General features: G+C 43.5%; 1 protein-coding gene across 13 annotated transcripts in view; it reads left to right on the forward strand.

Moving 5' to 3' along the window:
* BRD4 (bromodomain containing 4) overlaps positions 1-12003 on the forward strand; it is a 170572-nt gene that overhangs the window by 137120 nt on the left and 21449 nt on the right. For all 13 annotated transcript variants that reach the window (XM_074980071.1, XM_074980062.1, XM_074980069.1 and 10 more), the window contains 2 exons: positions 9562-9614; positions 9947-10250. In XM_074980071.1, the coding sequence (XP_074836172.1) occupies positions 9562-9614; positions 9947-10250 (357 nt within the window). The remainder of the gene's footprint in view (positions 1-9561; positions 9615-9946; positions 10251-12003) is intronic.

A 12003-nucleotide genomic window follows, 5' to 3' on the forward strand; every position in this document is an offset into this window, starting at 1 on the left:
CCATCAATACCTCACATGAATAAATTTGCTTAGCTAAACTTCTAGAATTGCTTTGGCTCTCAGTTCCCTGTGCTATCAAGGAAAGTTTAATTTATAACAAATAATTATGTAATGTTTATTTTTTTACTTGAAGTCTTTTAGCATTGTTAAAATGTTTTCTCCAAATCACACTATTGTTCCTGTCACATTTGATTTCTCTAGAAAATGCTGGGGACATGGGATTGGTGTTTTTTGTTTGTTTTTGGTTTTTGTTTTTGTTTTGTTTTGTTTTTTAAACTGGAATGTATAACTGCATGTTACTAGCAAAACTGTAATCCTAGTTTCTCTGATGCACAAGTGTGAACTGTTTGAAAGTAAGAATGCATTTGAAAATGAATGGACTCCCATTGCCATTTTGACTCAGATTCCTTTAAGGCACTTCAAATAGCATTTATCTATAAATACTTATACAAATCTGTTTGTTTTTATATTTTATATGCATTTTTTATTTTAACAATAATGTAACCCAATCTTTTTAAAAACAAGTTGTATAGTTTTTATATTTTTGTTTTTAAATAAAAATAAATAAAGTGGTTGGCTACAGAAAATGTACCTTTTTGTATAATGGAGTTGCAGTTTTAAGAAGTCATTTAAAAATGAATATTTTAACCAGCTATATCATTATGTACTATCAGAATTTCACCTTCCTCAGTGAAAGTTTTGGGAAGTAGCTAATAATTGAAAAAACTTTTATGACTGGGGAAGATAACCATAGAACCTTCCCGAGAGGGAGGCTGTTTGACAGAAGAAGTTCATTGTAAGCAGAGTTTTTGCTTATTGGAAACTGATCTTTGTGTTTCTATTCTGAATAATGACTGAGAATATATAATTGTAGAATCCCATTTTTACTGGTTTATTGATTTATGTATCAGATGTGCTCTGTGCACATCTAGACGTTTTTTCTAATTACCAGCCTCGAAATCTCAGTCTGGGCTCTAAAGTTAAAGCTTGGTTCTCTTCATAGCACATTTCAGCTGTCGTCATGGTTCTGTGAACCAGATTTAGTTCATGTAGGAATCTTGTTGCATTTAATGGACTTCCATAGGTTTGTAACACTAGAACTTAATAAGCATTTTGTAGATACGCAAGATGAAATAGAATTGGCAGCTCAGTCATTTTGGCTTTGTTGGCTCTGCAGGGCTAATAAGAGTGAAAAAAAAAAAGCAAAAAGTTTTGTCTCTGAAATCAGCTAATGTGGTTAGTCAAAGTAAAACTGCACTTTTAAACTTAGAAAAGAATATTTCTGGGACATGTTCTATAAATTTGTCTTTTGTTTTCTGCCTCTTAGTTTTCTGGGGAACTAAGCTGGTTAAATGGCCAGAAGCTTAGTGTACTGTGGCTGGCTAAAGTAGAGCTGTATCAATAGCTTTTTCAGTCTCATAAGCCGTGTCTACACGTGCACGCTACTTCGAAGTAGCAGCACTAACTTCGAAATAGCGCCCGTCACGGCTACACGTGTTGGGCGCTATTTCGATGTTAACATCAACGTTAGGCGGCGAGACGTTGAAGTCACTAACCCCATGAGGGGATGGGAATAGCGCCCTACTTCGAAGTTGAATGTCGAAGTAGGGCACGTGTAGACGATCCGCGTCCCACAACATCGAAATAGCGGGGTCCGCCATGGCAGCCATCAGCTGAGGGGTTGAGAGACGCGCTCTCTCCAGCCCCTGCGGGGCTCTATGGTCACCGTGTGCAGCAGCCCTTAGCCCAGGGCTTCTGGCTGCTGCTGCTGCAGCTGGGGATCCATGCTGCATGCACAGGGTCTGCAACCAGTTGTCGGCTCTGTGGATCTTGTGTTGTTTAGTGCAACTGTGTCTGGGAGGGGCCCTTTAAGGGAGCGGCTTGCTGTTGAGTCCGCCCTGTGACCCTGTCTGCAGCTGTTCCTGGCACCCTTATTTCAATGTGTGCTACTTTGGCGTGTAGACGTTCCCTCGCATCACCTATTTCGATGTGGTGCTGCCCAACGTCGAAGTTGAACGTCGACGTTGCCAGCCCTGGAGGACGTGTAGACATTATTCATCGAAATAGCTTATTTTGATGTCGCTACATCGAAATAAGCTATTTCGATGTAGCGTGCACGTGTAGACGTAGCCTTTGTCTCACAGCTGTGACTCCAATATTAAATAGAACTGCTGAGCCAAACAAACCAGGAGATGCATAGCCTTTTGCCCAGAACAGTGTAAAGTGGCTGGAGTTTCTTGTCAAAACCATTTGATCTTACCTTTGTGCAAAGGATGAGCCCAGTATCTTACCTAAATGTGATCGTTTGCCAATTCAGTTTAAATTCAGAACAACATCAGTACAAGAAAAATGCACACCAGTAAGTAGATGTGCTACTTTTGATGGGCTTAGTTAGGAGCTAGCCATCACACCTCTGAGGAATATAGAAGTGAGAGAAAACACCTGTACATCCTTCTTCAAAGGGGGCATGGTAATCAGCCCGAGCAGGGAATAATAATGAGGTGCTGTGATGAATATGCAGCACCTCATTAGGCTAATTCTCACCATGGCAATTTCGAAGTTGCAAACTTGGAAGCGCTGGCACGCCATGTAGCTGCGGGCACTTTGAAGTACTTGTGCAACTTTGAAATGCCCATAACGCCCAAGTTACTTTGAAGTTGAGTAGGTACTTCGAAGTACGCATGGCTGCATGGCATGCTGGTGCTTCGAAGTTCGCAACTTTGTAGTTGCTGCAGCTAGAGTTAGACTAATGAAGTCCTGCATGGTCATTGCAGCACCTCATTACTATTCCCTGCTCAAGCTGATTATCATGCCCCCTTGGAAGAAGGGCGCTAGTGTAGACACAGTCCAGGAATAATCAGTCAGTTTTACAGGGCTTGGTAGCTTATTAAATGTTTTTCAGGGCTGATACTTGCACACAGCCTTATAACATGTCTGTCATGTCTTTCACACTTTTACAATTGTGAAATATGTACAGGTTGATCAGCTGCAAGAAGCAAAGGATCTCTGATATGAGGAACACTTGACAAATGTTGTATGTTAAGGGCTTTTTGGCTGACTCACTTACACTGTGGACTGTTTTATGTAATCTCCTGTTTCCAGTCCCAGGCTTGCAGGAGTGAAACTGGCTTGTTTGCCTTTTCACTGATGATGTTTACTCGTGCACCTTCCTTGTGTACTTAAGCCACTAATCTGTAACTTGTTGAGAATAATTCTTTCAAAAGGATTTGCAAAAATCAAATATTTCATTTTGCTTGTCTCTTATTCTCAAGTGGTGGTGTCCTTCTACAAAATTCTCTTTCCTTCCTTCCCATTGTTATTTTTACTTCTGATTAAATGGAACACAACAAAAATATCAGCTCCTTCAGTCACCTCTTTTTCCCAGCCACACTTGGTTTCCTCCTGGTTTGGTATGCTTGGTGGGAAGGTTCTTGCAATGCAGAGATGGTAAAAGTGGATCGGCAAGTAGAACATATACAGGAAAGTGAATTGGGTTCTGTTTGAGATGTGTAATATTAACTTGAATTGTACATGTGGCAGTTACAGGCTTCAAAGTACATTTTCACACTCTTTAAAAGAATATGGCTCTCACAGTAAAGCAGACCAGTCTGTTAAGGTATGTCTATACTTATGAGGGGGTTGATGCACAGCATTCACCCTTCTGGGGATCGATTTTGTCGTGTGTGAAGACACAGCAAAATCAATCTCTCTCGGCTCAGCCGTAGACCTTGTACTCCATGCTAATGTGCGGAGTAAGAGACATCAGCACAAGCCCAAAGATTCCAGATCTACACAAGGGAACAAAATCGATCCTGATACATCATTTCCAACTATGCTAATGGCACAGCTGGAATTGCGTATCTGGGATCAACATTGATCCCTAGTGAAGACCAGGCCTTATATACTTTAGTCTTTCAGAGATGTGACATCTGTCACCTGGACCACTCATCTGTGAATTTGATTTTAGTTTACTGATTAATATAAGGCTTCTATTTTCTGCCCCTAGTTGTAAGGAGTAGGAACTCAGAAAGGGCCTCGGTGCATAGTCGTGAAACATAACTCTCCTCAAAACCTACATGATTGCTGTATTTCCATCTTGCATTTCACTGGCTTGGCGGTGACTCCTCAGTTGATTGGCATAGTATTCCTGTGATTAATTCACTGTCAGGCTTTCTCTGTGTTATCATGTTTTTGACTCAGATGGGCAAAGTCTATGGGAGGAAAGTCTGTATAAATCACTCTTACTGCGCTAACTTATACAAAGTAACATCAGAGTGGCTGGTTAAGATGACTTCATACCTTTAAGTCAAAATGCACTCTAAAACAAAAGTTTGTAAGCAGATTACCACTAGTAAATTTTTGTGTATTAGTCCTGTGGACAATCCACTGGACTACAATCCAGTGTCCACGTCTACCATGTACAGTTTCAGGACTGCCATTAAATCTCCATGTTGTAGTTTCCCCAGCTGTAAAATGGGAATGACAGTTCTTGGCGTCTTTGTAAAATGTTTGGATATCCTCATACAAAGTGCAGAGGATTTAATTTTTTTCCCCCATTCCCTTGTGTATGAACATTTAGCATGTGAGCCTTAATACATGTAACATACTGAGGCTTTATTAGCCCCTTTGAAACAGGTAGCTAGGTTGGAGGGTAGGAATAGGCTCCACAGTGACCAGGACAAATTGGAGGATTAAGGTTTCGCAAGGACAAGTACAGAGTGCTGAACTTGGGATGGAAGAATCCCAAGTATTGTGACAAACTGGCTAAGTAGCAGAAAAGGATGTGGGGATTACAGTGGATGAGAGGCTGGATATGAGTCAACAGTGTGCCCTTGTAGCCCAGAAGGCTACTGGTATATTGGGGTGTATTAGGAGGAGCATTTCTAACAGATCTAGAGAAGTTATTCCTTTATTCAGTACTGGTGAGGCCATATCTGGAGTATTGCATCCACTTCTGGGCCCCTCAGTGGCTAAACTGGAGACAGTGCAGTGGCAGGCAATGAAAATGATTAGGGGGCTGGGGCATGTAACCTATGAGGAGAAGATGAGGGATTTGGGCTTACTTAGTCTGTAGAAGAGAAGAGTGAGGGGCATTTTGATAACAGCCTTGAACTTTCTGAAGGGGGGTTTTAATGAAGATGGAGAGTGGTTATTCTCCAGTGACAGATGACAGAACAAAGAGCCATGGTTTCACGTTACAGTGTGGAAGTTATAGATTGGGTATTAGGAAAATCTGTTTCACTAGGAGGGTGGTGAAACACTGGAATGTATTACCTAGAGAGGTGGTGGAATCTCTGTCCCTAGAGGTTTTTAAGTCTCTGCTTGACAAAGTTCTGGCTGGGATGATTTAGTTAGGGTTGATCCTCCTTGGGCAGGGGGCTGGAATCGATGGCCTCCTGAGGTCTCTTCCTGCCTTAGGATTCTATGAAAGATCTTTAACAAGTCCTTGACTTAACAGAGTAATTATTCTTAAATTAGATCGGCAACGTTTCAGATCTGCACAGTAACCTTCAAGCAGCTAGTGGCTCCGTGCTTTTGTGTTGATGATTCATCTCCCTGCCATAATGATGGAACTCTGCTGCGTGCTTCCTATTTTCTCTTGGACATGTTCTGACCTGCAGTTGAGCTTAGACTGTTCCTAGCAGTCACAAGAACAGCCTGACCCATGGAAAATGTGAGCAGTTGAATGGGATCTATTGGTACACATGGTAAAACCATATAGCTTCATGAAAAGATTAGGAAGTCCTAGTGATAGACCCTGGTGGCTGGAGGAAACTCCAGGAATACTTTATATTGCATTTGCTATCTGGTGAAGTCATTGCTGACAAAGCCAAACAGATGGAGCGCTGGGTTGAGCACTACTCCGAGCTGTACTCACGCGAAAACGTTGTGATTGATGCAGCCCTCGATGCCGTCGAGCTCCTACCAGTAATGGACGAACTGGATCAAGAACCAACTGTGGATGAACTGAAGAGAGCCATCGACAGCATTGCAGCAGGAAAGGCCCCTGGTCAGGATGGTATACCACCAGAGGTAATCAAATGTGCTGCGGACACACTCCTGGAACCCCTACATGAGCTACTGTGCCTGTGCTGGAAAGAGGGTGAGGTGCCACAGGATATGCGCGACGCTAACATTGTAACGTTGTATAAGAACAAAGGAGACAGAAGCGACTGCAACAACTACCGTGGAATCTCCCTCCTAAGCGTCACTGGTAAACTGTTCGCTCGCGTCATCCTTGGCAGACTGCAGAAGATTGCTGAGAGGGTGTACCCCGAATCGCAGTGCGGATTCCGCGCAGAGAGGTCTACCGTTGACGTGGTCTTCTCTCTAAGGCAGCTGCAGGAGAAGTGCAGGGAGCAGAGAAAGCCACTCTACATAGCCTTCATCGACCTGACCAAGGCCTTTGACTTGGTCAGCAGGGATGGTCTGTTCAAACTGCTCCACAAGATAGGCTGTCATCCACGGTTACTCAAGATGATCCAGTCGTTCCACGAAGACATGAGAGGAACCATCCAATATGACAGCGCATTATCGGATGCTTTCAGAATCAGGAGCGGCATCAAACAAGGATGCGTGCTTGCTCTGACATTGTTTGGGATCTTCTTCGCACTCCTCCTGAAGCGTGCCTTTGGATCTTCAACAGAGGGCATCTTGCTGCACACAAGATCTGATGGGAAACTGTTTAACCTTGCAAGGCTGAAAGCTAAGTCTAAGGTGCGGAAAGTCCTCATCAGAGACATGCTGTTCGCAGACGATGCTGCTGTAGTGTCTCACACAGAAGACCAGCTTCAAAATCGGCTGGATCAGTTCTCCAAAGCGTGCAAGGACTTTGGGCTTACCATCAGCCTAAAGAAGACAAACGTACTCGGTCAGGATGTTGCTGAATCCCCATCAATCAGCATTGACAACTATACGTCAGAGGTCGTCCACGAGTTCGTTTACCTCGGGTCCCCCATCACTGACACCCTGTCATTGGACACTGAGCTAAATAGGAGGATCGGAAAAGTGGCCACAAGTCTGTCCAGACTCAGCAAGAGTGTGGAATAACAACAAGCTGTACACTCACACCAAAATGCAAGTCTACAGAGCCTGCATCCTCAGCACCCTCCTTTATGGCAGCGAGACTTGGACCCTGTATGCCCGCCAGGAAAAGAGGCTGAATGTCTTCCACTTGCGCTGCCTCAGGCGCATCCTTGGAATATCATGGAAGGACAGAGTGACCAACACCGCCGTCCTCGAGCAAGCTGGAATCCCAACCATGTACACCCTCCTCCGGCAGCGTCGACTCCGCTGGCTTGGCCACGTCCACAGGATGAGCAATGGAAGGATTCCAAAAGACATCCTATATGGTGAGCTAGCCTCTGGCAAAAGACCTCCCGGATGCCCCCAGTTGCGCTACAAAGATGTCTGCAAGAGAGACCTCAGAGAGGTAGACATCGAGCTGGACAACTGGGAAGAACTAGCAGACGACCACAGCAGATGGAGGCAGGGGTTACACAAGGGCCTTCAGAAGGGCGAGATGAAGATCAGACAGCTAGCAGAGGAGAAACGAGCGCACAGAAAGCACAATAAGGACTTGCCAGACACCCACTACATCTGCTAGAGATGCAGCAAGGACTGTCACTCTCATGTGGGTCTTCATAGTCACAGTAGACGCTGTAAATGAAGTCCTCAATTGAAACTTTAAAGGGCGTGATCCATAGTCTATGCAGACTGAAGGATGCCTACTACTACTACTACTATCTACTACAGGGATGTTCAGTGAGAGATATGTGAAAGAAGCATGATATATGTAAGAGGTAGTTTGAATACTTACCAGATCATAAATTTTGCTACGAAATGGGTTGAATTAGTACTGGCCTTTGAAAGTTCATAATTTTACTAGATTCAGGGCCCAAAGATACAAAAATAATCATCTAGTGCAACTTCAATTTTTCAGCCAAAATGCAAATTCTACCATATTTTCTTGTTCCCTCCCATGAGGATTCATGAGAATAGATTTTATTTCCACTCCATATGGCTAAATACAGTGCCTTGCATGATGACGGGTATCAGAGGGATAGCCCTATTAGTCTGTGTCTGTAAAGTCCTGTGGCACCTTTCAGACTAACAAATTTTTTTGGTGTATAAGCTTTCGTGGGCATCTGACAAAGTGGGCCTTTGCCCACAAAAGCTTGTGCTCCAAAAAATCTGTTAGTTTCTAAAGTGCCACAGGACTTGAGTTGTTTTGCAGATACAGGCTAACACTGCTACCCCTATAATATGTGAAAATAGGAATATTTACTGATTTTTAATTTAAAAAAATAACTGGCATGAATGGAACACTGGAATTTTGTCAAGCCTGTTTTAATAGCATGTTCAGATCTACTGTTGGTGTTATAGCCCAATACCATTGAGCATACCAAATAAGGATGATTGAGCACACATTCAAACAAGGGAATGGATCCAGATATTTGGCAGAAATTCTTCAGAGGAGGAAGATTTCGGACAGATGGTCAATCTCATACCTTTCATTTTTGTTGATTTAATAAACTTTAGTAAACTGATTTAAAGTGCAAAGGAACTCTTGGGAAACTTTTACATATAACCAGTTTTCACTAACGGGGAGAGGTTACTTGTTTGTGAAATCTTCTGAAAGTCCAGACAGTTTTATTTGATGCTTGAGAAGGAAGTTGCTTCTGTTTGACTCTGTGTGTCCTGAAAGTGGTGAGTTACAGTCCTCTTGCTTAAACAGAAAGAGGCCCTGCAGTCTCTTAATAATTCTTCAGAGTGAGATGAAGGACAGCTGTCTGCACAGCATCTGTATTATCGTGGCTGCTATTTCTTTTTCACCATCACTGACATTCTAATATTCAAATAAGTGGTCTTCATCTAACTAATGGATTGTGAAAGCATTTACTTCACAACCAGCTTTCTGTAGCCCTGTCAGATTGTATGTTAGACTATGTTGTGGTATTTTCCATCAGTGGTAGCAATAGAAATACTGTCAATAGACCACTGTCATTTTTACCACCATGCCATCTAAAGATGGTCAGAATAGATGTAAAAGACAACACTCTGCCCTTGTACACTAACTCCCACTTCGGTTACCATGAGAGATTTCCAAGAAACTCTAAAATAGCAAGGCCTAACCAGTTCTTATAACCTGTCACTTTGGTGTGCCAAAGGCCTGTAGCCAGAGAATTACTGTTGGTCAGTTTTGCAGATATTTCTTTGTTATTCATTGTAATTGATGTTATGAAAGTTCTGATCCTTCCTGGTTTTGTGAAGAGCAAACATGGAAACTGAATCATCTTTCCTCAGGAATCTGTAGTAAGTTTCAAAGGCAACAGAAGAGAAAAGCTGCCTGGTTTTGTGTTTTGTAAATGTGCTTTTCATGAGTCCTTCAGAGAGAGCTGAGTGCAGGGAGCACTAAAATCTTATTTCTCTTCCTCTGATTTAAGTGCTGTAATTATAACAGAGATTGGTAACATTAGTTCTCATATTTGCGTTAGTGATTTCTGGAAGAGCAGCACCCAGCCCCTAACCCTTTTTTATCCCTTTTTCCTTTCTCCACAGAAATGGCACCAAAATTGAAGAAGAAAGGGCATTCTGGGCGAGAGCAAAAAAAGGTGAGTTATGGAGAAGCCTTCCTCCTGGAGTGAATTCCTATGATTGTATATAATGTATGTATATTATGTAATGATTATGTAATGTAATGATTGTATATTCCTTCAGTACATAATGACAACCAAATTATCACACAAGTTATACATCTCATGTCATGGGTTGGGCACACAAGGCTTTAAGGAGAACAATGCTCCTTTAGATCAAGATTTATATAGTCTGCTGCAGGCTCAGTTGCTCTGTTGTTGATTGGAATTGTTCTGAGCCTGTATACTAGACTAGAAGTTTAAATGAGAAGGTGTTCTGCTGATCTCATGAGTGTTTTTGTCTTCCTTAGCATCATCACCACCATCATCAGCAGGTGCAGCAGCAGCAGCAGATGCAACCACAGCAACCACCACCTCCACCGCCTGTCCCTCAACAAGCACCGCCTCCGATGAAGTCATCTCCCCCTCCTTTCGTACCTGCACCAGTCCCCATCATGGAGCAGCCGCTCCCAGGGAACATGTTCGACGCTATCACACATTTCACCCAACCCATCATGCATCTTCCACAGGCAGAGATGCCACCCCATCTCCCCCAGCAGCCTGAGCATAGCACTCCTCCTCACTTGAACCAACACGCAGTGGTCTCTCCTCCAGGTGAGCACTTATTTGGATAATGCTGTGTGTCTAAAGCTCTTTTTGGATGGCATAGAACTGTAGCCCTTTTTCTCTACGTAGATGTAGCTGTGTAGTCCATTTACATGTGTGCTGGCCTGGTGCACCAGAGCTGGGGAAATTTGCCTAGCAGTATCTGTAGGGGGGTAGCACATATGCCTTGTGGCTGTAGTTCCTGTCGTGGCTACATGAGGCAGTGCTGTCCAGACTCATACTCAGTCCCTTCTGCCTGTGACTGGAGCTTTTTGTAATCTCAACCTTGCAGCTAGTTCAGCTTTTCTCTTGATTATAGATAGTTGTACCTTTAGTGTTAGAGTAGCATATGATACTAGTCTGGTTCCTCAGCAATGCCCCCTTGGGGAGTTTAAACTTCTTTTCTGTGGGGAAGTGTTACTCATCAGCATGGCTCTTGTCAAGGAGCAAATTTGCAGATGACACTAAGCTAGTGGGAGAGTTAGATACATTGGAGGGTAGGGTTAGGTCCAGAGTTACTTAGGTAAATTGGGGGATTGGGACAAAATAAATCCTATGAGGTTCAACAAGGAGAAGTGCAGAGTCCTGCATTTGGGACAGAAGAATCCTAAGCATTGTTACAGGCTGGGGACCAACTGGCTAAGTATCAGTGCAACAGAAAAGGACCTGGGGATTACAATGGATGAGGCTGCATATGAGTCAGCAGTGTGCCCTTATAGCTGAGAAGGGTAATGGCATATTAGAGTGATCTAGAGAGGTTACTATTCCCTCTATTCAGCATTGGTGAGGCCTCATCTGGAGTATTGTGTCCAGTGCTGGTCCCTGCAGTATGGAAAGGATGTGGATACAATGAAGCAGGTTCAGTGGAGGGCAACAAAAGTGATGAGGGGGCTGGAGCACATGATCTAAGAAGAGACGCTGAGGGATTTGGGCATGTTTAGTTTGCAGAAGAAAAGAGTGATAGCAGTCTTTAGCTTCTTGAAGGAAGGCCCTAAAAAGGGATGAGAGAGGCTGTTCTCAGTAGTGATGGATGGCAGAGCAAGGAGCAATGGTTTGAAGTTAGAGGGAGAAGTGTAGGTCGATATTAGAAAGAATTAAGTCATCAGGAGGATGGTGAAGCACTGGAATGTGTTACCTAGAGAGGTGGTGGAATCTCCATCCCTGAAGGTTTATAAGTCCCAGCTTGACAAAGTCCTGGCTGAGATGATTTAGTTTAGATTCATCCTGCTTTGGGCAGGTGGCTGGACTAGATGACCTCCTAAAGTTCCTTCCAGCCCTAGGTTTCTGTGATACCATTTTTTTTAAGAAAGTGACCCAGGGGGCTCAAGACCTTTGCCTGAAGCAGCACTGACTCAGTCCATGCAGCCTGCTTTGATTCCAAGGCTCTCAGTATATTGGAGATTGCCCTGGGGCTCCAGCACTGCCACTTCCCATTCTGGGGCAGGCGTTTCAACAGGAGCTATTGTCTGCTGAGTGTACCCATGAAAAGATTGCATATAACTGCTCTAGGTTTTGAGGTGTCTCTTCCATCTCCAAGAAAAATACCTGATAGGGAGATAAGAAGGGATAAGGGAGATTCTGCTACTGACTATTTCTGTGTCAGTAGCATACTGACTAGCTATGTATCTCCTTCTGCCTTTCATTTCTGGCCTCTCCTGTGATTCAGGACCTGGGCCAGGCTGCTGCAACTCTAGCCCCTTCTCTTGAACAAGCTGCTGAACACACAGATCTAGTGGCACTGCATCCTACTGTTTGCCTTCTG

The sequence above is a fragment of the Carettochelys insculpta genome, chromosome 29 (assembly GCF_033958435.1).
Source record: "Carettochelys insculpta isolate YL-2023 chromosome 29, ASM3395843v1, whole genome shotgun sequence".
In the NCBI taxonomy this organism is placed as follows: domain Eukaryota; kingdom Metazoa; phylum Chordata; order Testudines; family Carettochelyidae; genus Carettochelys; species Carettochelys insculpta.